General features: G+C 37.9%; 1 protein-coding gene across 2 annotated transcripts in view; it reads left to right on the forward strand.

The window, feature by feature from the left end:
- The first annotated feature begins 2,049 nt into the window (after positions 1-2,049).
- gabrb2a (gamma-aminobutyric acid type A receptor subunit beta2a) overlaps positions 2,050-27,083 on the forward strand; it is a 36,004-nt gene continuing 10,970 nt past the window's right edge. Inside the window, exons 1-6 of one of the 2 annotated variants that reach the window (XM_056770383.1) lie at positions 2,050-2,361; positions 2,446-2,537; positions 3,120-3,187; positions 13,918-14,138; positions 23,448-23,530; positions 26,761-26,898. In XM_056770383.1, the coding sequence (XP_056626361.1) occupies positions 2,288-2,361; positions 2,446-2,537; positions 3,120-3,187; positions 13,918-14,138; positions 23,448-23,530; positions 26,761-26,898 (676 nt within the window). In that variant the 5' untranslated portion in view covers positions 2,050-2,287. Of the gene's footprint in view, positions 2,362-2,445; positions 2,538-3,119; positions 3,188-13,917; positions 14,139-23,447; positions 23,531-26,760; positions 26,899-27,083 lie in introns of those variants that run through there. The other variant, XM_056770384.1, reaches the window with a different exon arrangement.

Below are 27,083 nucleotides of genomic sequence, written 5' to 3' on the forward strand. Positions count from 1 at the left end.
GTAATATACTGCTCGAAATAAAAGAAATGCAATAATGTACAACTTAAACAGGCGTAGAGCCATCGCTTTGCACCTTCCCACCCTGTTTTCAAACAGAAAAAATGATTTTCATCAAACATTAATCATTGACGTCAGTATCACAGGAGATGAAAGCCTGTGAGAGGCTGCGAACGCGTGTATGGCCCGTTTTCATCTCTGTTGATCTTGTATTTGTCTTTCGGTGTGTTTTATCTCTACAGGGAGATCTAGGGAATTTCTCCTGAGAAGCTCACGACATATTCAGCATTGAAATCGTGTACCCGGCTACAGAGGACTTTGTGTGCTCTCCTTGGACCTCTCTCTCTCTCTCACTTTCGTCATCTAGCAACTTCATCCCTGATAGAGCACAAGCTTGTCTGATATTATTTGACAAGCATTTGTTCTTGTTCCTTTCCCATTTTATCACCTGTATATAATTTCCACTCCATTTGCCTTTATATTCACTGCCGTGAGCCACAGCACTGTACTAACCCGGGTACATCGCAGACCCTCCTCTGGTGGTTCCACTCTGGTTTTGCTCTTCTATGTGTATGTGTAGCACGCTAAGGAGTTGATGACATAATCTGAAGCTCGAACTGGTGATGCAACATTGATCCAATGCTTTTAGTGGGCTGCCCTCTACAGAGACACAGGTCGTACTGCACTAGATCAAAAGCACGGGGTTTATACTGACAAAGATTTTACATTCAAAATAAAGAAGAAGCGTACCTGCAAAACAGAACTTTTACTAACATCATTCCTAGCACATTCACATGTATGCATGGTGGCTGGAATAAACGGATAAAATGGCATGTGAAGGTGAGGTCTAGATGTGATAATGTATTAAATTTTCTCTGATGTCTCTCTTTGTAACCGTGAACATAGTTCTCAGCTGTTGCAAGAGAGAGATTAAAGACAGGAATATGTGCTGTGTGTCTCTCGACTCTGCTGCTAATGTGAATTCCTAAAAGTTATACTGGCATTAAAAACCCATTTAGTAGAGCCACTGGGGCACTGAAGAATAAACATGCAGGTGTACAATTTCAGGACATTTATTTGATTTTGTATGAAAATACAGTGATGTTTTGTGGATGTTTATTTGAATGATGGTCCGCTGTTCACAATACAATACGAAGAAAATATGTTTTGTCTTATAGTCCTGTTAGCTTTTATTCATCTATGCTTTTCTAGTGCACCCGTTTACGAATTATCTTTAAGTAAATACACACATTTACAGACATCGATGACTCATCTTGAGTCCACATTTTTAGTCCAATTAAACTCTCTTGTGGTGTCATCAACCAGTTTATTTCCCGCAGCTCTAAAGTGTCTGTATAGTCACACGACTTTTACAGACTGCTGTAAAGTCGCATATTTGGGGATCAGAAAGTGCATGGATTTCTGAGGTATTATATATCCTCTCGTTTTTTACTAGGAATATAATTGGGGTTCAACGTGACCGAAGTTTATTGGCTATTTAAAAAGGGGGGAAACCATTGGATACCCATCAACATTCTGTTTCAAAAGGCTCTCCCTAAATCCTTGCTGTTTCGGGTCAGATCCGTGGGCGTGGCTTGTTGGTTTTGACTAAATCCTTGTTTTTCAAGTCTTAAGAAACCTTTACCCTAACCTAAGTCTAACCATCTAAACTACCTATGATTGTTAAAATTGACAAAAAACACGGTCGCGTGATGAGGCCAGACCCGAAACACCAAGGACTTAGTTAGAGCTGTTTAAAAACGAAACGTGTAGACAAAAACGCCGAAAATGTAGCAAGTTTCAGTTTACTGAAATACAGACTAAGACCTTATTGTTGTCATTCCTCACAGAATAAAAAAAAATCGAGGAGGTTTGTTTTTGACATATTTAAACCAAACGTGAATTACTATGAAACGAACAGTGCTTAAAATCTCCTATATTACGCATGCATGTTATTTTAAGCTATCTGAAGTTCGGAATCACTATGACAACCGCTGATGTCACCTTCAGGACACTCCACTAACCTGTCAAGTCGCTTAAAGACTCACACAAGACTCTAAATGCTGCATAAAGATCACCTGATGTCGTATTTTCCCGACTTGGTTTGTTCAATCGTTCCTTTAATTTTCCCCGCAATGGAAACAGCTCATCCAGCATCACCGGGAGCTGCTCTTTGATCTGGAGCTGGCGTGTGCGCATGCGCAGCTCATTGCCTTCGCAGCACTGGCTTCAGTAAGTTGGATGTGCGCTGTGTCTTCATCACATCCGAAAGCCCATCAAAACTGTTGCGATGGAGAGTATCGGAAAAACCCCTCACATCTTCTTACTGTGCCCGTTAATCGTGGCCGTGGCGTGCGCGCAAAGGTACGGGTAAATTTCGTGATGTTTTTCGTGTGTTTTTTTCTGCATGTACGAGGATTTTGAGAATGCCTCTTGATATTTTTGCAGTATCAGAGACCCCAGCAATATGCCAGTGGTCAAAGACACCGTGGACAGACTCATGAAGGGATACGACATTCGGCTGAGGCCAGATTTCGGAGGTAATGCATGAGTAAAATTCATATAATTGTTGCATTTGGCTTGTCACGAGGACGAACATGCCCAATTACTCATGCAACCCTTGTCCATTCATCTCAGTCTCGGGCCAGGCGTGCATGTCAATACACCGGAGAAATCAATACGCGCTATTTTATTGCTGTTTGGGCATTTGATCAAAGCTCAGCGTTTCCCACACAAGCGATCTAACTTAAAGATTTTCAGTGCAACTTTGTTGCATCACGACAGGAATGAAAATGGCATGTTTAAAACCTCCACGCACGCATTTGACGTTTACGCCGACATCTCGCACGAGATCCTCAAGCTGGACACACGTCTGAAACTGTTCATATGTCAGTCATGCATGCAGTTGTGTGTTCACCTTCAGTGGTTGTAACAAATCAACGATTTCATGCGCTATGCCACGTGAATTTTGGGTGTTTTATATATGTTATAATAATAATAATGAGGTGGTGTTATTAGGAACAGTCTAGTCTAGTCTAGTCTAGAGATAAAGTGCGGGCGTTTACATGCATGCAGTCTCACTCATTATTACCTTTTTTAATCATATCGTTTCTCTCCACCAGGAGCTCCGGTGGCGGTGGGAATGAATATAGACATAGCCAGCATAGACATGGTATCCGAAGTAAACATGGTAAATATAACAGTTTTCCTTTGGTGTTATGATGCATACGAATGGATATTATGTTAAAACGCGATCTCGCGCACACAACTTGACACCCACCAGCTGATGTGTTGGTCATACATGACGGTCAGATGTGAAACCGCAGAAGTTCATTGGCGTGCTGCGGTATCTGCTCTGCATTTCGCTGCTACATTTGAATTCAAAACACACGCGCAGTGGCGCACCCGCACGCGCACCCGCACGCACCCCGTATATCTCACGCTGTGTTTTTGAGCCCGGCGGTTTTCATGTGACACGGGTCGCGGGCACATCCCGCGAACGCGTTTCCACCAAACGACTTGTGCGTTTTCTGCGAATCTAGTTCAAGGTGAAAGTTGCCCTCTCAAGGAGAAAAACGACACGTGTGGTGCGCGCTCACAGAATCACGCGTCTCTTTGTAAAGACAGGCGTAGGCTATGAGGTGGAGACCTAAAAACGGCCTTTTATGTTATTTGCGGGCGAATTTTTCCTATCGCAAATGTCAACCGCTAAATTCTGACGTAAAGCAACATACTGTTGATGGAGGCAACGCAAAAGTTTAAGTCGTACAACAGCGCCCTCTTTTGGAGGACGTGGGTTCGGTCGGCTGGAATTGCGGGGAAATATGTATGGCTGTGAAATTAAAGATTTATGGGTCGTACTCATTGCAGCTTTATCATTTCAGTGGGGGTGACACCGTTTGTTTTCAATTCATTCTCCCCATGCTTCCTTTCACTTGATGAATGTAAATGGCCCGAGCGAAGAGCTTTACATTTTATTCACGCATCGATTTGGAAAATTGAAGGGTGCTTTGTCGACGTGTTTATCCACATACATAGCAGTATAGTTAATGCATGCATACAACTGATCAAGTCTATTTCCTTTTGGTATTTTTATAATATTGCTTTTAATCTTAAATTTATGACCCATCTGGACACGGTCGTAACTACTATTAACAATATTTAGATCAAAACAGGGCAGGTTCTGTTTACATGTGTGGGAAAAACTAGTGTAATGACATCTCTGAATTTGGATATGCTGCCTTAATTGAAACGATTTTAGTAGTGAGAGAGAAATTCAATGTTTCGTATTATGTTGTGTGCGCTTAGAAGTGATCTTTTTAGCTCTGTCAAGTTGCTTGTCACAGCTGAGCTCTCGAATCCCTAACAGTTTGAAAGAAAGGATGAAAATCTTTGTTTCAGCAAAATTGGATTTTCCCTTACAGGACAATCCAAAGGGTTGATCTCATAGATTTCCAGTCATTACCGATATTCAGAGTATCCCATATTTCCATTCACAGCCAGCACTCAATGCACCACAAGTGTTCGCTCACGTGCTCGTCTCTTACGTGCCTCGTATCCGTTTACTATCTCATCCGTTTACTATCCCCATTTGATAGATGCATGATTTCTCAATTAGGAGCAATACAGATTCCCACGGTGTGTGTGGGTCCCAACTGTTCTTCACTTATTTCTTTTAAAATCAAAGGACCCCCTCCCCTCGTATATCTTTTTGCCTGCTTTTTCGCACTGATGTAAACACGAGTCACTGTGGTTTAAATGTGGCCAAGGTAGCCCCGACCAAAGGTCACTCATGTTGTTTGGCAATGCAAATCTTTAGGCCAGTCTACGTCGGAGACGTCTTCATTGCTTGACATTAAAATTCAGGCTATTTTTGGAGATGGGCCGTAAGAAGTGGCAAACGCAGGCCGTGCTCCACGGCTGAGGCGCTTGGTGATGACTCATTTGAGTTTTGAGGAAGCATTATTGAAGTGGCGTAATGTGCCAAGTGATATTGTGGTGGACAAGCGGTGACTTCTGGATTCTTGAGTGCCTGGGATTGGGAAGAAATTACCCTTGTGTTTAGTCGGGATGGGGTACATGTTGAACAGTTTTCTGTGAATACTTCAAAGGAACAGATTGAAGCAGACTTGTGCTAGCTCATGGGCTAAATAATTACCAGGGTGGAAACATTGCCCTTATATGTATCATTATCCTGACAAGCATTAATTGCTTACATGAATAAGAGGCCGGGCTGTGCAATGATAGCCTAGTGAAATAACAAATGGATGAAAAGACAAATTTAGACTAAATTAGATTGGTCGACTTAATTAGTACTAGTGTTCGTAATTGTTGATAATTTTTGCATAGTAAGTCGGTGCCTGTTTAGTCTTGTTGTATTTAATTCGGAGCTGATAAATCCAGTGTTATTTTCCTGATATTTTTACTTTTTTGTTGCTATGACAACACCTCTCTGCTCAAAAAATGCGGGGTTAATGTGGGCTCTTCTCTGTTTCGATTTTTAGATCGTGGTTTAAGGCAAAGCTGCAGATTCAGTTTTTTTACTTTCATGCTTGATGTTTAAGGACGTAGGTAAAAGATTTAGCTACAGACATAAATAGGCAACCAGCTATGTGGTCACGTGGACCTCTCCCAGACGTCAACACCCTGTATTATTATTTCATACACTGGTAAGATCTGCCTCGCATCTCAGACAATCTTATTAGAGAGCTGGAAAGATGTTCTTTTTCTTTTTTACTCATTTCAACAATTAAAGGACTTCAGACGACCTGTAACAAACAGACTTTCAACTTGGATTTTTTATTGAATTGAGTTTAATTTGTTGTGTTTTGTAGAGTCATTCTTTTTTCAAATAAATCAAGACTTGAATAAAAGAACTGTTTACCTAAATATGGAAATGACACATGAAACACACAAAGCGAAGCAAAGGTCCGGTGTATGAAATTTAGCGGCATCTAGCGGTAAACTTGCGAATTGCAGCCAACGCCTCACTCCACCCCTCCCTTCGAAGCACTACGGTGGCTTAAACAGCTCTACGTTGTTGTCACGTTTCCTCTTTTTTAAAAAGGAGATAACTTATTTACAGAGCGTTTTGCAGAGCATTTTGTCCATTTAGGGCAACTGTAGAAACGACATGAAGAATTCCATGCAAGGGGACCCACGTTGTGTATGTAGAAAGAAATAGCTCATTCTAAAGTAATGAAAACATAAAGCTTCACTATTTATGATCTTTATTCACCTAAGACAGTGATGAATATTTTATTGCAATTTTGTCAATAGATCCTCCAAAAGATTACAGACAGCACCTTTAACAGAATGTTCATACTTCTCTTCTCCATACATGCTGTTAAGAGGCTTTGAAGCTCAAAACAAAACAAAAACAAAGGAATGCTTAATTAAATTAGCCAATACGACTAGTTTATGTCTACAAGTGAAGCCATACAGTAGATTTATATATGGAAAATATTGAATTTCGCATGTGTGGTTGTGGTATATATATATTTTATTAAAATTATTTATGGAAATTTTTCTTGAATAAAATATTTTAATGTGCTTCCTCAACATGTTAAACCGGTGTTGATGTCGATGATGGCAAATGTTATCGATGGCTCGTAACCAATCATGACATGCCAAATTATGTTTTACACATATTTATGTTTCCATTTACATAAATTATGTGGTTATGGATTGTCAGTCAAATGGATTTTTGTATTATTTGCACCTTGAGCTGTAATTAACTTTCCTTGCATCTGCCTACTCTGTAAAGAAAGTAACCCCCTAGGTCTTTAATGTATGTGTGTGTATAGTTCCTGTACCTCAAATCAATACTTCATAGCCATTTTTTGATTTTCTAGTCGGATAATACTGCACATCTGGAGTTCTGATCTCCCTGCTCGGCTTATTTTGCAATGACTGGCGGAATGTATGCAATCCCTTTGGTACACATAAAAATCAACAAAATATTTATAAACGCATCTTAATCAAATAACAACATTAAACTCAAATTTTTCGAGCTAATTTTTCAAACTGGCGCTCAGATGTAGATTAATTCGAAACACCTGCCGTTTGGAGTCAGCCTGACATTGCAATAAACTTTGCCACTTAATCACATCTTCGACATCAGACGTTTATCTCCAAACATGTCATCAACATCCTCATCACGGCACTCGCGGTTATGAGTTTAGATTAAGTGAAGGTAATGTGACAGATTTCACTTGTGTAATCTGTTAATGTACTGTTTTGTGATGGGCTGTTAGGCTGCTCTGTGTTTAAGTAGCTGGAAAAAAACGCCCCGTTAGGAAGGAAGGCTAATTGGGTCAGTTTTGTACCCCGGGGCATGACCACTGTATCCTTAGACCATCTCCAGTATGTTGTTGAGTTTAACCAGTCATTCAGATGGCATCCTTCTCGTGACAGATTAATAAAACCTGCATGTCCACAGCGGCTGGTGAGGAGACAGTGAATCCATGGCAGCGGTGACTTGGCTAAGTGTCTTGTTATCAACATTCTCCATCACAATCTCCTTACACCCTCGTTTATTTTATTGGCTGGAATCATGGGTTGGAAAGAGTAAATAATGACTTTTTTACTTGGTTTCATGGGTCAGATCTTAAATGGGTTTTGTGCTGCAGAGATGAATGTCTACTAAATGTGACGAGTGTGGATTTGGGTTGTGACAGGCTTAATGGAGTGCTCCCAGCAGCCTCTGCGTCAGTGTCAGCTCTCCGCGGGAGAGACCCGACAAATTACGTTGTGTCATCCTGTCACAATCTCAATATGATCTATCGATCTGGATATCTATCTGAAGAGGCGCATGCTTAACTTTATCTTACACGAGGTCGTTTGGCAGATTTGGCTTGCTCTGCTGCTGTAGATAATACTATGGTATTTTTAAATGTCGGTCTGGGCAAGTCAATAGAAGGAAGTCGGTCAAGAGTAAAGAGAGTAAAACTACTGAAGGCTGACGATAGATTTTGTTTCAGTGACTGCGCCAAGTGAAAAAATGTAGTTACAAAATTGTAGTAAACTTAAAGGGCTGGGTCACCTGAAAATGAAAGTTCTGTCATCATTCGCTCACCTTCCTGTCATTTCATACCTGTGTGACTCTCTTACTTCCGCAGAACAAAAAAGAATATATTATAAAGAAAGAGTTGTGGTAACCAAACAACAGCACTGTAAAAAAACTTAAAATTAAAAAAAATAAGTTACCTGGCTGCGGTATATTTTTTAGTTTGAATTTGATGCTGAATTGTGTTGAATAATATTTTTAAGTTGAATTAAGTAAAAACTACAAAATTGAAATGGTTACCACCCTTGTTCGGTTACCAGCATTTTTCAAATGATGAAAGTAATTCCTATATGTGTAAAATGACAAGAGGACGAATAAATGATGAAAGAATTTTCATATTTGGGGATTATAAAAAGAAATGTTTTGCTGTGAGCTCATCAGTGTAACACATGGTGTGATTTAACATTTTTTGTTTTATTCATGTTTTTTTTATAGATTTGGACAATTGTTTTTATGTGTTCTTTATCCATGTCAGTGAATGTTTAATAGATGGTGCTGAAAGTTGGTTTGAAACCTCTTGGAGTCTTAATTCATTCTTTATTAAATCTAAATGGTATGCAAGTGCTTCTTATAAGTATAACAATGATGGTGTTGACCCATATTTTCACGAAATACGTTCTCTGAGATCATGAAAAAAATTAGATAAACATATGTATAGAACATTTTTTAAAAAAAATATGGAAAATCCAAAAACCAATTCATGGTGCTGTTTTTGCTTTTTTATTGTATTTGGTAGTTATTTCATCTCGTGTCAGACTTTTGTTGATGATATTTCATGTCATAAAGAATTCATAACCAATGCGTTCTAATCAGTGCATTTATGCAGCAGTTTTTAAGACGTCCTTGATTAAATTAATTTGCACTTGCAATTTCAGCTCTGTTAACCATGATTAAACAGCACAACCTAACAGAATCTTTTTTCTGCTTCAGCTCGCAAAACGCTTTAATTAAAGCAGATCTTAAACGCCCGTGTCCCGAAAATCCATTACGTATCGCTGTACAAGCGTGCTACACCTCTGTCATCGTTTATAATTCTGTCGGTAGCAAAGTATCGAGGGGGAAAATGCTAAATCCGTCCGGTTACGGTGTGGGCTCACAAAAGCCGCGTGTTTGCTTCTCAGTTTGATATCTATTGATGTCAAAGAAGAGTAAACAGAGCTGAAGAGGCATCTGCTACCATCTGTGACCATAGTAATTATGCTCACATTTGGCACCGAAGCCAAGAGAAAGTTCCAAAGTCCAGGTGTTCCACATTCTGTACCCTGGCATCAGCACTCCGCGTGGAAAATGTATATTTAACCGCATTTCCTAAATGTTAATCTGCTAAACTTTTTTTATTTCACACAAGGTCTTTTCTCATCAATGAATAACCATAGTAGTAATATAAGTCATGCAAATATGTATGTAAATAGTAATAACAAATGAAATTGTTGAATTGTTGAGCTTATATTTTATTATTCGAACTTAGTTTGCATACAATGTACAGAACACATTTACATTTTTAAAGCCTTAAATTTGTTCTTTATTTCATAAAATGTACAGTAATAAGATACTTTTCCATATATGCTGGAATAGAAATATGCCTTCAAGATTGTTTGATAATTACACTTTGGGGGTCCCATTCAGATTTACAGTTTCAGCCCCTAAACACAAACATACAATGATGTACCACTATTACGACAGTATCACAGTATTTTTAACTTAATTTCGAAAATCATCTTAACATTTATTTCATAAAAACGCTTGTTAAAGGTTTAATTGAATTAATTTTATCTTAATGTAACAAGTGAAAAAATATACACAGTCAAACCAAAAATTATTCAGATACCAGATATATTTTTTTATATTTTCTTACTAGTGGGTGCAGGACACCATAGTTTATTAATCTATGCGAGGATAGCAAAATAAAGTAAACTGTGACATATTATACCCCCAAATTCTTCATAAAGTAGACTACCAGCTAAACTAATAATAATAATTTGGGACCCAATTATGTGACCTTTTCACACACAGACTGAACAAAATGAAGCATTGCTTGGTAATTGGTTGCCCTAAATTGGCCCTATTTAACTGTGTACTTAAATGTAACAGCTGACAGCTATTCCAACTTATCTATTGCATTCCTTTCTATCTATGAATTTGTTCTGACACAATCTAGTTCTTGTCATTTTTTATTACCAACTATAGCGAATATACTGTGATAATGTGAGAAATGTTGAAGGTGTCTGAATAGATTTGGGTTTGACTGTGTATATATATATATAGACAGAGCAATGGCACTTATATATTCTAAGATGTGTCAGTGCAAGCTGTTGTCAGTTTAGACAGTTCTTACATTTATTTCAATCTAGGAATAGTCTGAAGCCGTTCACGGGAAACCACTCCTAAGAGAGAGCTTCAAATCTGTAAAAACACAAAAATATATAAATGAACATTGAAATGTATGTTGATTGTTGACGCAGGTCACATGTTGGGAGCTCAGCAAATAGGATTAAACAGATGACTTATCTTTAAAAGAATATGTCCTGCGAAATGCCATGTCAAAGAAAAGAAACATGGTTTGTGAGTTTTCATGTAGAGTTCGGAGAGGCATCAGCTGCTTCTCCTGGGGGAAACCTAGAGTAGAGATGCTCAGCAGTGTCTTTACGGTACTGTACACACTGTGATGATGGACTTCTGCAATACTGAACATCTGCCTCATGCACACTTTTAAATGAAACTTCTACATGTCAATATATACATATTAGGGCCGTCATGATATCAGATTTTCACTGCACAGTTATTGTGGCCAACCACCTTTCGATGACGACATCATCACAATATTTATTAACAAAAAAATATATATATATAATGCATCAGTGAAATTTATCTTGATCTTTAAGCTTATTTTGTGTTTTGTCTGTTATTTGGTCAACAAATCACACTCATAATACAAGTGTATGGGGGCAGAGAGAGAGAATTTGGAACCACTGTAACAACAAAAGTCCTTTTACGGTTTTCTACACAAAATCATCCAACAGAAAGAATATTCTTTGAAAATGTATAACAACAAAATATTCAATATTGACTGAACAATGACATTTTATAGATTGAAATCTTAAAATGAATGCTTGAAATTCATCTTTGATGCTTGTTATCTAATAATGAATTAGTTTATGAGTCTTTAGACTGGGTTTTCACAGGGTCACAAATGTTTACATGCTGATCAATAATGCTAATGGTAAATGTAGATAAAAAGTTGTGGTTCATGAAATATCGCAAATCTGGATGAAAGGGTGGAGACATACAGCAAACAGTTTTCATTTTGTTTACTGATGTGTGTCCATTTACCTGCTCTGCGTGTCTGCACTACTGTTGTTAAAACGTATCTGCTGCTTTTCATGCTGCGTGTCTTTGGAGGGAGAGAAGCAGCATGCGCGGATCGGAAAAGGTTAAAATGAAGCACGTTTGGTGCTAGAAAAAGATATGAGAGGATATAGCGGCAAAAGATAAATTACATAAATGTTCCTGAGAGTGTGTGTGATTCTCCGTTGTGTAGATGCACGACTCAATGTCCGATGTCTTGCGGTCCGGATGGAACGAAGCAAAGGTCCAGATTCAGCCCACGGTCTGTCTATTGAGGATGGCTGCTCTTTGCGATTCGCTGTCTAAAGCCACGCCTCCCCCAAACACATGGATGTATTTTGTAAATCCATGTAACAAATTAAAAACTAAATATATTAAATTCTTTTTGAAGTATGTACACTGTAAAATCTAATTAGTTGATCTTACTTTAAAAAAAAGCATGCAAACCGATTGCATTAAAAAAACTAAGTAAAGTAACATGGTATTGTTGAGTTCAAGTAACTAAAAAAATAGCTCAGATGTACTATTGACTTAGTGTGGAGTGCTCAGAATTAACTATTATTACCAACTTAAGAAATTCCATTGGATTTATTGCACTGTAAACCCGGACAAGTTTGCAATACTAAATTTTGAATACTGTATAGCTTAGTTACATTTTACTACAGTTCACATAAACATTATATTAATAATGCATAAATCAAACACCTAGACTCGTGCAACACAAAATGAGCAAGAGGAGACTGCTTTCAGAAATGTATGCACAGACTATGGTCATTGGTAAAAAAACACATGAGCTTCGCAAACCTTAATCACATGCACCTATCTTCTAAACAGTGGTAGCCACAAAACTGATAAATATGTTAAACTCTTCTAAATATCTGAGAGAAGTAAACATTAAACAGATCAAGTCTTTAATTTCACTAAAAACATATAAAATAATCATATTTAAAAAAATGTACTCTCCTAATGCAGTCTGGCGCAAAGCATGCTGGGATTCTTTTCTGCATACAGGCAGGATCTGCTCTCCACGGCCTCTCGCTGGTGTAGTAAATTAATTGCTTCGCTTGCCGCTACTTGCTTGATTTATGTAAAATATACTAAAGGCAAAAAGTAATTTGTTTTATTTCCCATGCAAGTACTCGTAACTTAATAAAAACTAGTAAAATTATACATTTTGACAACTGAGTAAAGTTAACAAATAATTTGTAAGTAAGGACAACAATTAGATTTTACAGTGTACATACCAGTCCAATAGAAAGAGAGCAACCATGGTATCATCTTTCAGACCCTTTGCCTGCCGGAGCTGTCTCCATCGCTGAACCGATGTTAATTTGAGTTTTTCCCTCTTTCATGATCAAGACATTTTTTCACCACTGCTTTTTCAAAATACTGACTTTCGTTTTGTAGATTTACATGTTGTCCGCTCTGCAGGAAGGTTTGATTGTTGCTGATTGTCCACCATTCTCCCTACATTGACACAGTGGATGTGAGTGCGCTGATGAAGTATGATGTCTGCATGAACAGGGTGCGCAGTGATATGCAGAATACGTTGGCTGAAAATGTACACATTCCGCCAGAATGTTTTGATTGGGCGAACGTTTTTTGGTACTACGTCTTTCACAGACGATATATAGTTATACAAATATTATTCAACCACTATAATTCTTGATTCCTATCAGGATTTAAAGAGATTTCCATCCAACATGACAAAAAAAATTCTGGACAGGATTACCCATCCTGCCTTTAAGTGTTGGAAATGGGACGTGTGTTGTGCGCAGGTGTGCGTATTGTTCCGTGTATACCTGGTCGTGCTGAAGTTGTTGTTCAAAAATATGCACACCGAGGGACACAGCTGGTTCCTCCAGTTGCTTTTGAATCAGAGGGGGGTTTCGTCCTCCTATGCCCGAGAGTAACTTTATCATGTGTGCCGGGATATTTTGAGCTAAAGACGATTGCTGGTTTTAAGAGTTCCCTTGCAGGTCACTGCGGGAGAAGCACAGTAAGATAAATGTGGGGCTGGAAAGAGCCTGTCACCATTAAGACAGCACACTGCCCCCTCATTCCCAGACCAGTGTGATAACCACATCCAAGCGAGATAACATCATGTGCTTTAACTGTGTGCTGTGTCAATTTTGCACCTGCACAAAATGGAATTTTCAGGAAGTTATAGTTGACAAGAACTTTTTAATACTTTTAATTGCTTAGATATGAGCAAAACCCAGTAACAAACATAAATGGTGACTAATAATAATAATTTATTAATACAAATATGGAGATATGATGTTTAAGAAGGACAGTAGGATTATAATTTTTTTAATAAAAAGAGTTTTCTATAAAAGAAATTACTATGTTGAACAATTTTGGTGTACAAAAATAATTTCGAACATTTCAACATCATATTATAAGATTTCTAAGAGTATAAGAAAGATTTGTCAGTCAAGTGTTTCAAAAGTGTAATGTCCAGCATTCTTGTTTCCTGACGATCACAATATTCTCTTTATTCTTAGGACTACACCCTGACCATGTATTTCCAGCAAGCCTGGCGAGACAAGCGCTTGTCGTACTCTGAGATTCCGCTCAACCTGACTCTGGATAACCGTGTGGCCGATCAGCTGTGGGTGCCCGACACCTACTTCCTGAACGATAAGAAATCGTTCGTTCACGGAGTCACAGTCAAGAACCGAATGATACGGCTGCACCCTGACGGCACGGTTCTGTACGGATTAAGGTACGTATTTTAAAATCATTACTGCTGTTACGGATGCTGACCTGCGCTCACCATCAAGCTCGGTAACTAGTCTTATGATCTGATCCATTCACTGGTGCTCTTTGCGAACCACTCACATAACACATTCACGACATGCTGTTAAGGGCTTTTTTTATTATCTCTCGCTGTTGATGCATTATGCCGGTGTTAATGACTCAACATCGGTGTCTATGTTTAGAAGGGATGAAATTGTTGTTGCTAATTCCAAGGCGGCATATTGCGCATTCTGTTCCCCAGCCTGACAGCAGTTTCCTTGTTAGAAGAGTGTTTAAACATTAAAAAATCTGCACCACAACAGATAATTCGCTGCTGTTAAGTTACACAAAAGTCAATAAATATCATTTATAGCGCTTCATTATGTAAGTACCCAATTACATAAGCGTACACATATTTTTACATAACAGAAAAGACACTGAACACACATGAGAAAACAGTGGAATGGAAAGTGAGAGAGTGTGTGACCTGATGCGCAGAACGGTTCTGCCTGAACGCTGCTCTGTCAATGGAAAACCTTCATATGTAAGACAGCGTAGGCTGCAGGCGAGCATGTGTGAGCGTGTGTTAGGGTGATAATAAAAACACCTCTTTTGTGATGGTTGAAGTTAATTACATCTTACTTGTGTTTAGAGCTGGTCAATAGAATACAATTACGTTACATATTTGAATAATAAATAGGTCAATGACGTAACGACCACCTATCATGTGCCGTATTTAATTAAAAATAAAATATATAGAACTTCTGCGGGTGAAAAATGATCTCTGAAACAGTGGGCTATCATGCGATTGACAGGAAAAACAAAGAAATTATTGAACAAAATGATAGTACTGTAAGACCATAACTTAACAAAACTCAAAGAAATGCAATTACTGTATTTCTGAGAACAAGTGTTAAGCAAGTTAAGAAAAATGAATTGATTTTAAGATAAATCACGGTCGCACCACATGACATGGCCGATTCATCTATACACTGAAAAACACTAAAATTACTTAATTAAAAATGAAGTCTTCATTTATGTATACAATGCATCTTAATGTTTAAATAATTGTAATTGATATTATAATTTTTTTATTTTAAAATTTACCTGACGAATATCCTTCTACGTCATTGACCCCAATGTATATTTTTTGTCAGAGGAACCACAAAGCCAATGTTGCAAAAGAGATTTAAAATCTAAAATGCAAAACAAAATCAAACTGTAGACATTTAATAAATATCTATAAGACAAAAATTTCACAGAGATCTCTTTAATATCTCAATTATTATCTTATACATCAAGGAGATTAAACACTTTTCTTTTAGTATCCTGCATCTCAGATAATTCTCCTGAGAAAAGATGCAGAAATCTAAAAAATGTCACAAGCTTGATTCAGATTTGCCAAGCCTGCAAAAGTCATTATTAATAAAAGTTTCAATATGAACTCATGCAGTTTTCCACACATTTACTCAAAACAGAATATTTAACCTTTATAATCTACATTTATACTTTCTATGTATTTTAACGATTTGTCGCCTTGGTTCTATATGCATTCTGAATAGTTGTGAGACATTGAGCTTTAAAGGTTTTGCATTTCATATAGTAAAAATGATATGAGGAACAAATCTCTTTCATACGTGAAAAAGAAAGAGACTCTTAATTTATTCTAAATGTAAAATATCAACATTTCGGAAATTTGTAAATGGGGATTTTGGGAACAGGTCAAACGCAGATAGATATTGATGCTGAAAAAACACTTTCTGCTTAGAATTACAAGGTTCCATCTGCAAAACATTCATTAAAGCAATACATTTTCAATCAACAATTTATTTTTAATTTTTGTTAAAACATGAAACTTGAAACATGGTTTGTGCTGCGGCTATAAATATACAAAATAATCTCAAACAAAACCAAAAAATATTGTAGTTTACTTTGAGCTGCTCTCCTTGACAAGAGTATCAATAAAACAGTCAACCTTGAGGTTGAGCCCGACCACATGTCATCTTTCCAAGTTGAATCCGTTTTTAATCTACGCATTAAAATGAATAGTTTGAAGTGAATAACAGAAAATAAATCATACTATAATCATGCTACGGAAGCTTAATGCGCTTGCGAGTCGCGATATGTGGTGGAGTTGTAAAAATCAGTTTAATACCACGCTGAAGTTTAACTTAATATCCCTATAAAAAGCATATTACAATCATTGCTATATTCTAAATGCTCTTTAATTTTATATCTCAATCAAATTGACTGTAAATATATTGTCCAGTCCGAGCTGGTATGCAAATGTTAAGAAACAGTGCTGGAGACTATTTGAAAGCGGTGCAGCAGTATTTCTGTATATGTGTGTGAGAGTGGGTGTTTGTTGTGGGTACATTGGTGTTGTCCATGTTTCTCCGGTGCCCTGCTCTTCTAAACCTGCCGAAGGAAGTTCCTCAATTACCAGGAGAAGAAGCAAATAACAGTGCAATAACTGTCAGTAATAACTGTCTGTGAGAGCCCGGTCTGAGTATTGAGCGCGGGGAGGTAGATCTGATTATTCTGCTCCTAAAAGACTTGAACCAATAACATGGACACCACCCAGGAGATGAAAGCAAACAGGTTTAATGCTACTTCTGGGGCGTAATGAACTATTAGGTCGTGTTACAGCAGAGTGTCCTGTGTTGTGCTTGTAAAATCTGACTAAAGTGACAACTGTTTCTAATATTTTTATTTTTATTAAGTAATACTACTCATTTTTTTATATATTTAGATTGTATTAAGCTCTTTGGAAAGATTTAGAAGAAACCGTCGGCTTGTATGTAAAACAGCCAAGCAGTTCAGTTGTGTTTTGATAAATCGAAAATGATAAAAGAACACATGCCCTAACTAATGTATTGACTGTGAAGCCAGCCAATCAGATTAGTGCTTCTAATATCAAGAAAGTGCTTTCTGGTTTAGCATGCGCTTTGCGCGGTAAGCATACGGTCCGTGGCCAGTCTGTAGACGCGCTGTCTGAAGCTGAGACTAGTTTCAAATGGAATCTTATTGATTTATATGCTCGCAAAATGCCTTCAGTGGGAATAAAGCTTACATTACAAATAGTTTTAGCAGTGACTTAGCTGTCATGTGTTACATTCACAGGATTTTAGCGCACAACATAACTCAATAAACCCATTATGAAGAGTGCAGCAAGGCTGTGTACTGGGTCCAATTAAGAAAAGTTTCAGCGCAGTTAAAGTTATTTATAAATGCAGCGGACTCATTTAAGAGATAATAGATTCAAGCAAATCTAAATGACTTCACAAAGTGACTGAGAAAAGAAGAGGTGTTCCATTTACATCTCATTTACAGTGAATGAGCCTCACAATAAAATGAAGCAACGTCCATTAATTCTCATTTGCGGAACGGTTGACTTTATTATGTGCAGATGGCTGGTGGCGTTTTGTTAGATGGCTGAGGACAGGGCAGCTCTGGTGCGAATAAGCTGCTATTTATAGCTAGCATTTGTTTATTTTGTGGAATCACACATTGCTGTGCCATCTCTCGGTGTAAATGTGGGTAAATACCATCCATGCATCAGTGAAAGGGAAATTGCTGAATTTCATGTAAATTTGTTTATGTGGGATTTTGTCAATAATGACTTGGCAAGGTTAAAACTAACCATAATGTTTTCTTGTTTGATGTCTCTCTAAAGTTTTTCAGGCATTTTGATGCCAACCTCATATTTCATTCTCCACACTCCTTGCTTCAGTTTTTAAACCTCACGTACGTGTAGTTCAATATACAAAATCCTTGATGCGATACAGGACTGAGATAAACAGTTTCACAGATTCAATGCTTCCTATTTTCATCCCTCATAACGCAATGTAGTCAGAACCCTGTGTGGTGTGCAGCACAAGTCTCAGTAAACAAGGTCATTTAGAATAAAGGTACATGTTGTGCCTTGGGGTCTGTACCCAACCCAAACACAAACCTGTCCAATGCACGAGAGAACCGTAACATTGCAGCCAGACTCTGACAGATAGATAAATGGTGGCTTTTTGGGCTTGTGGCGGCCAACCGTTCATATCAACACTATTTGATCTTTCATTGTTGACCGTTCCCATAATTGTGAAACGTTGGGCGGTCAAGAGACAGATAATTTTGCCGTATACCAATAAGGTCTGTGTTTAGTTAGAGCAGAGAGCCATGTAACATGGAGAAGGCTGATGTGTTGGTGAGATTAGTCAGAGAAGTCCAACACAACTGGAGAGTAAACATATCTGACTTTTATTCCTCAGCCCCTTTTCAGGCCGAAACAAGTTGCCAGAGGCGTAAAACGCATTTAACCGGCGAGGGTCGGGGCCAGCTTCCTTTTGCTCTTAATATATTGAGTCGAGCCCTCTTCAAACGGATACAAATCAACCAGTAAGCAGCAGGTCGCGGGGAGAGCGAGAGCAGAGAATGGAGGGGAGGAAGCAAATATTAGAGGTACAAAGTGAGAGAAAAGGATAAGATGGTGGAGTGGGTACGGCGGAGAAACTAGAGAGTCTGAAAAGGGTTGGCAATAGACGTTTTTGATGAATTGCATGCATCTCTTGCCTTACAAAGGGGTTTGTTGTAACTGTTGCAGTGAATTCTCACAGTATATTAAGGGAAAAGAGTACAGTAGATTCTTACAGTACAGTATATTCAGCACAATCTCATGAATATTGCATTCTTGCTTTTTTCTTATAATTTTATGTAATTAAAACTGTGAATCATATTTCATAAAATTGTTACAAAAAGCTATAAAGTCAGGTTGGTGTATTATATGAATAAAAACTGGATATTACCAGTTTTCAATAATACAGTTTATTGTTATAGACATAAACCTGACAGATTTGTGTGACAAACACATTAAAGGTCCAGTGTGTAATTTTTGGAAGATCTATTGACAGAAATGCAATATAATATTTACATTTAGTCATTTAGCAGACGCTTTATCCAAAGCGACTGACAGAGAGTTAAGGGACCAATAAGCGATATGTCATACACGAGAAATAATACAATAGGTAAAATAATACATGGTACTAGTTTCAACAATAGCCAGACCAATACCTGATGAGAGAAAGAGAGAGAGTAAGGTTTTTTTTTACTCATTTGTCTGTCAAGTATTCACAGAAGAGTAATATACATAGCTATGCCTTCAGAGGTGTATAAAGACCTTACATAGTGAAGCGTTATGTTTGTATTGCTTTAGAAGAAGCTGACGTTTAGTCTGTATTTTTGTCCAGAATTATCGAATGTTGCATTGCATTTTGTTCCTACAAAAGCAAGATCAAGTGTCATTGCAGAATGCACTATTTTGGTTGCAAATATTTGCTATTTGTATTGTCCATTTTTTAGATATACAGCTGCAGAAAAAAATAAGAGACCATTTCAAAATGATTTATGTATATTTTTTGTTTGTTTTATGTAATAACCAGTTTTCATGTGTGTTGTCATGCAGACAGTCTTTCACATTGCTGTTGGATGACTTTATGTCACTCCTGAGGTTTGAATTTATTGACATTCAAAAGACACTGGACTGGAATGACCACAGTACATCTAGAAATGCTGCCTAAATTAGTAAATTTGGAAGATCTCTTAATTTTTCCATAGCTATAGAAGAAAAGAAAACAATCGACTTAAGAGACATTGAAGTACTTCTAGACATTCCACCTTGAACTTACCTAAGATTATTCCAGCAACGTGTTTCTAGATACAACCTCATCATCTAGAGGCCATCTGTTTCCTAATCTATCCATCTCTTAGACACTATTACAACAGACACCTAAATGCACTGAGACTATATTGCTGATGATGAAGGGGCCTATAAATAGCTGGTTATTTTTACCTCTGCCATCTTGGCCTAATTTCCTGATTTCCCAGAGCTCCCAGTACTTCCAGAGCTTCCCGTGGAATGATCATGGGATGGCGAGCGAGGCGTCTCAGGAGTATCTGTGTTTTAGAATGCTGATTTTTTATGAATGTAAAGGTTTTAACAAGAGCTTCTTTGTCCTGACAACTTCAATGCTGTTAACTGTCAACATTAACATTTAAAGAGATAGTTCACCCAAAAATGAAACGCTCATGTTATGTCAAACCTGTATATATTTCTTTGTTATGCTAAACATAAAGGAAGATTTTGGGAAGAATTTCAGTTCTTTTCAACAGGGCAGATCTCGTCCCCCATTCATTTACCCAACTATGGCAGTAAACGGGGGTGAGATCTGTTTGGTTACTGGCATTCTTCCAAATATCTTCCTTTGTGTTTAGCAGAACAAAGACATTTATACAGGTTTGGTACAACCTGAGGGTGAGTAAAAAATGACAGATTTTTGGGTGTAAACTGAAAAATAAGTGTGTCATTTTCGCCTGAAATTTATTATGAAATCAAATGGTGCAGCTACAGCCTGTAGTTCATTGCAGCGTTCAACCATTTTGAATTGAATTACTGTTTAATGAAACGCCTCTTTTGTTATCAAACATTGTGATACGTTTTGTGGACGAGGTGGAAAGATCCCCTTGACGTGTTTTATTAGGTTAACTACCACGTCATTTTTGTTGGTTAATGGCAGCAGGTCGGGTCTAAAACTTTAATTAGAGCCTGTATTCCATTGATTCTGGCACTCAACAACACACTAAGATGATATTTTTATATTTTATGTAGCCGACTCAGAGCTGGTTTGGCCACCTCCAGTTTTCGTTTTGTTTTGCCTCCATCTAATGCCATGATTCAAACGTGACGTCGACACTAAAAGGGTCTATAGAAATTCTGAAGTCATAAATAGTAAAAGAAATAACAGAAATGAAAAGGTGTTTTTAAATGTACTATTCATAGTTTTTGTTTTGTTTTATTCTGTGAATACTGACAAGATTTCTACCAAATTTCAAACAATAATATTTTTTTTTTTTAAATAACACAAATGATGCAATTTTAATCAACACAATAGTAATGTTTAACATGTACTTTATGACCAGTTCAGGAGTGAATTAATGATGGAATGACCTTGATTTTTTTGCATTCTCTCAGTCTTTCACATTCCTGTTGGGTGACTTTATGTCATTGCTGATTATTGTTGTTTCAATTTAAAAGAGAGTGGAATAAAAGGACACAATACATGCAGAAATGATTGTTAAAGGCAAAACTGGAGCGTTTTGTTCATACCGGATGTGTATGTTCTTATTAGGGTTGGGTATCGTAAGAAATTGTCCGATTCCAGTTCCAGTTTTGCCCAATGATTCCCGTTCCGATTCTGGTACCATTTAAATGAATCATAATTATTTTTTACAATTTTTTCTACATTAAATATAGTGTTGCTGTGAGGTAGTAAGTAACGTTGAGTAATGCTAATCCATCAATCACATGTTCTTAAAAGTTGATGTTTCTTACACTATCAATAACATTCTGCTTTTTAAGCAGAAATACGCTGGTTGGCCAAATAGTTCCTCGGGGGCTAAGACACTTGTTCATTTCCATAAATCAATGAAATATTAAACAAAATAAATAAAATATTGTTTTAAAATGTTAACTGGCATGCTCATAACCATGCACACTCCATAAAGCCTCTATTTTACAAATACGAGTGCAGCCATAAGAGGGTGTGATGCAATGAGTCTCAACATTATTTACATTTTATAATTTTCATTTTCTATCACTCTGTTTATCATTCTTGAAATGACATGTACTCTAAATAATCTTGCTCTTATACTGAACATGCATAGCAATAGCAGTCTATTTATTTAGTGGTCCAGGTTGAAGTCAGTTGAATACAGTATATATCAATGACAATATTGGACCAATATAATGTAATGTAGTGGTGACAGGAGCTGCGCGGTGCCGGTACGTGTACAATCAGACAAAACAACTTTTACAGTTATCAAAGACACGAGTGATCGGCACGATGTCTCCATGGAGTGCGTGCCATGGGAAATGCTGTGTTCCGTAATTAAAGAGGCAGCACAGCATTTTTGCTTGATTTGTGACAGCCTTTACAGGAAAAGCCGGCACAGGAATGTGCACACCGCTTGGTCACACGAGCCACCAGAACCGGTTTCGGAACCGAAACCTATAAATTGCATACGGTTCCGGTTCTTTAAAAAAAACATAACCAGTTCTCGGTTCCCAACCCTAGTTTTTATAATGTTGAACAATTTTTGACAGTGTAAAAGTTTTTAGTTTAAGAGTTTGAGTCAAAGGTTTTCAAATTGCATTGTGAGTTCAATTACTGAAGATAAGCTGTCCTCCAGTTGAAGTTAACAACCTACATAAACTTAAGGGACATCTTTTACATTTTAGACTCAAAACCTCATTTTTAATTTTCTGTGAAGATGCTCTTGGTGCTGAACTTGGGCTTCCCGTCGGTTATCCACTAGAGATGATGACATTCTGAAGTGAAAACACCATTAAAACTTTCCACCAACCTGCCCTGCCACTAGCCGATTTCAGTCACTTCATTTGCATAGTCGCTGGAGAATTAGAGAAAGTCGTTTGGCACGACCGTGAGTCAGCGGTCGCAAGTTAACGGCCCTGCAAACTCAAAGACTCACAAAGCGTCTGAAATGATCAGTGTCTTATTGCCAGCGACCAATGAGCTATATTTTGAATCTGGAGAATTGACAATTGTTATGCTAGTATCTAATCCAAAGGGGTTTTTTTCATCCAAGAAGAAAAAAACCTTTAATGGCTTATACATTTTAATGATAAAATAAGTTAACCGATGCAGCAGTTTGTGTTTACCAAATGCAAATCTGTTTCGCACCGAAGCTGCGTATTACCATATACTTACCGTGTTAAGCCCCGAAGGGACAAATTCACATTCATAGGGCAAAGTCTCCCCATGAATTGCATTTGAATTCAGTGCATTGCAATTGTTTACGTTCACACAGCATTTCTGTCTTATTTCGAGCTTCGCATTGATTTGCACATTGTTACACATGACAGGGAATCACAGAAAGTGTCAGATGCGGTGGTTAAGTCTGTCACCACTTCTCCATTCACAATCACCGGCTGTGAGACATGAGGGGGAGAATTTAGCAGCGACTCTCGGAAGGTGTGATATTGCACCCCAAAAAGAAGTTATTTCTAAGTGGTTAGCGGTACGCTGGGCTAACTTGAAATTCAGCAGGAACATCATTTTTGTCCCATAGATGCTGTTAGGTTTTCCCTTGTCTGAGCTTAAGATCTGAGACTGGTGAGATACAGATGCAGGCAATAGGAGGAGGAGGGGTGTTGAGCTCTGCCTCGTCCCTGTTGTCCTTGAGAAGCCTCAGTAATCCCCACAGTCCCTTGTCTCTGCTTTGCATTCAGGATCACCACCACGGCTGCCTGCATGATGGACCTGAGGCGATACCCGCTGGACGAGCAGAACTGCACGCTGGAGATCGAGAGCTGTAAGTGCCGTAACGTCCTCGCTGACCCGGCCCACATCCTTTCACTCCATCCTCCATCCCTACGCCAAACAATCCATCACCCACATCGCTTTGATTTCAGAACCTTAGCCACAGAGGATCTGGTTTTTCCAGCGTGCCTGTCAGCAGTGGTAAATTATGCATTTACAGCCATAACAAAAGCTAATCATCTCCTCCTTTATCAAGATGAATGGGCTTTCTGTTTTGCCATTATTGCCCGTAATTGTGTGTAACGCAATTTCTTTGGTAATAAAAAATGAAGTACATGAGAGGTTTTCTTAGCGTTCCATCCACGTCCCTGGAGTCATGGATTACAGCGCTGTGATGTGATGCTAAAGCACAGACTGCCTCCGTTTGATCATTAAGTTGCCAGAAGCGTTAAGCGGCACAAAAACAGCGCGGGTCAGGCCTGACTTCCTTTTTGCTCTTAATGCATTGCGCAGTGCTGTTTTCCTCTCCGCTCTTTCTTTCATTCTGCCTTTTCATTGCTGGCCGTTTTCCATCTTTCATTCATTCCGTCTCATTGGACAGAATTCAGATGTTAAAGGGGTAGCTCACCCAAAAATCCAAAATACTTTCATTGTTTTCTCACCGTCATGTCATTCCAAACCAGTACGATGTTATTTCGTCTTCAGAATACAAAATAAACATTAAAGACACCTATTGAGTTCCATTCTGGACATAAAACCACTGAGACATTTCACAAAATATCTTCTTGTGTGTTCCACGGATGAAAGAGTCATATACAGGTTTTAAAAGACATTTTCTTTCTTGTATTGGTGTGTCCTCCTCAAGCCGGAATTTTGGATGAGACATCAATGGGCCAGAAGTTTTGGTTCACTTCACATTATTGATGGACTATTATATATTATATCATGTTAGGGGGTGGACATTTTCATTCTTGAGAGTATTTGATTGGATACAAATCAGAGAATGGCAAATGAGCCATCAATATGTTTGGTCCGTATGGTGAGAAATTCAACAGAGGAATTTCATCATTCCAGCATATGTTTCATTACAAAACATCATCATTCTGACTAATTATGCTTATTTATTCATTATATGTAATATATATTTTCTCTCGACTTCTTCTTCAAATATGACAATTTATTAATTGGCAATGTAAAAATTAGAACAATTTAGAACATATAGTTTTCTGAGAAATGAAACCAACCGAGTTCATAGAGTAAACGCTCTATGAATATATTTAATTAAATTAATTTGTTTTTAGATTCAATCATCGATTATTAAAAAAAAAAAATGTTCCTAAAAAATTGTTAATGATAACGTGAGGCATGCAAAAATGAAATATATTACAAATGCCTGTGCTCTTATTTTGGTTATATGTTTCCTTGCATGTCTCTTTTCAAATTACAATTCTTTCAAACTTTGTTCAATTCAGTTGAGATCTCTATCTATACCCTTTTATAGCAGACACCCCAATTGTGTTATTTTTACATACATTAACCAAAGCTTTTTAGAAAGCACAGATGTAACATCTTGAAAAAAGAAAGGCTTCGTGTCAGTATGTGCTATTTCACTCGGCCTAAGACGCAAGCTTAAACCTACTTTTTACTGATCAACTTGATTCTTGATCCATTTTTAATGGCAGCGATTCAGAAACAGATTTCAAAGCATAGCAAAGTAGAATCTCTCCGCTTCAGTCAGTATCCTCTGATGTGGAATCCAGCTTGCCTTTATTTCTCGTCCTTTTTTTTGCTTTCTTTCAAGCCCCGAGGGAATGATGGAGCAGTAGCGCTAACCCCTCAGAGCCGAGTTAAGGGATCTGTTGACAGTAATCAGCCAGTCAATTGACAAAATCAAACGTGCTGCCGCAGACATAATGGATTTAATGGAAAGTGAAACACCAGTCCTTCCCTGAGAGTCCCCGCGTCTCTTGTGTATTTCTTTTTTTATCTGCTGTCCATGTAAAAGCCTTTTCAGACAGCGGGGTGAACACGACTCAACCTTTCACGGTTACGGTCTCCCAGCGCTCCCACGCTAAGAAAGCAGATCTTATGATTGTCACATAGCCGAAGCTCTTCTGCAGTTGTCATATTTATATCTTTGCCTCATTAAACCGACCGGGTATGACTTGTTTTTTCTCCATGCTGCTGAGCCGTGTATTAAATAAACAATTCACACAAACAACCTTTTTCTTCCTTCGAGTGCAGAAGGAGAAATTTGGAAGAGTACGCTGGTCACTCTTTTCCATGCTGTTACAATAAACAATTGCGAAAGCTTTTAAGGTTTACCATGCAGAATGAATTATGGAAGCGGTTTATAGGACTTGCGGACTATATTCCACACAACATCAGAGGTACTTGAGTTAAAAGCTTAATGGAGGATATAAGATTAGGGATAACTTAATAGTCGGATCATCACATGACTTTGGAAAACATTTACATTTTTTTTTATTTTTAGGCATTTGGCAGATGCTTTTATCCAAAGCGACTTGCATTGCATTATCCTATACATTTTACATAGTTATTTGCAATCCCCTGGGATCGAACCCACGTTGTTAACGCAATGCTCTTACCACTGAGCTACAGGAAAGCTTTTATCCATAAACAAGGAATATTGAAGTCAAGGTGGTCAGGATGTTAAAACAAATCCCATAAAAATAGCTTCAGTGTTGATTCATTGTAATTTCACGGAAAAAGGCACATGGTACACTTTCAACCTCTTTTTGGCATTCGAAACAACATGAAAATATGTCAGAATATTTATGTTTTGGTGGATTGTTGTTTTCCTACTTAAAGGCTTTTGTTGGTTTCAAGTCCTGGTACCTGGATGCTAACCCATACAGAGATAACTCCCTTGAATATGAAGAAATCAGAAGCTCATCTTTAATTATTCAATACACTAAATAGGTCACTGGTTCTCATTATAAGTTGCAAGCAGACAAACTGGTACAGACATACAGGGAACCTTCAGTAAAGATGAAGAATATGCAAACACACTCCTTCACAGACGTGCATTTGTGTCTGTTTCATAACCAAGTGTCCCATACATAATTTATCGATTTGTTGTTTTGAAATCTAAATGTCACTGTCAATGTTTAATACAGCTTGGATGGAGAAAGGTGCAGTAATGCAAGATTGATCCCGGCCGTATCTCAAGCATTTTCTGTGTTTTTTTTCGGTCGTTGAGATGTGATCAGATGTTTGGAGATGTTCTCTCAGTAACGCTGTGTCTTTGGGATCCTCCAGATGGCTACACCACAGACGATATCGAGTTTTACTGGCGAGGGGGAGATGGAGCCGTTACTGGGGTGGAGAAGATTGAACTTCCTCAGTTCTCCATCGTTGACTATAAACTCATCTCCAAGAACGTGGTCTTTTCTACAGGTTGAGCTTTACTTTTTACTTAGTTTGATCTATAGTAGAAGGCGGTGGTTTTGAAACGACTAGAAATGAACTGATAGAGCGGCCAATAATCATCGATCGATAAAAGCAATATTCACAATATTAAATATTAAAATATTAAATACAGCCGATGATCATGGCCGATACATCTTGTCAACCAAGAGAGG

Source organism: Triplophysa dalaica, chromosome 16 (genome assembly GCF_015846415.1).
Source record: "Triplophysa dalaica isolate WHDGS20190420 chromosome 16, ASM1584641v1, whole genome shotgun sequence".
Lineage (NCBI taxonomy): Eukaryota > Metazoa > Chordata > Actinopteri > Cypriniformes > Nemacheilidae > Triplophysa > Triplophysa dalaica.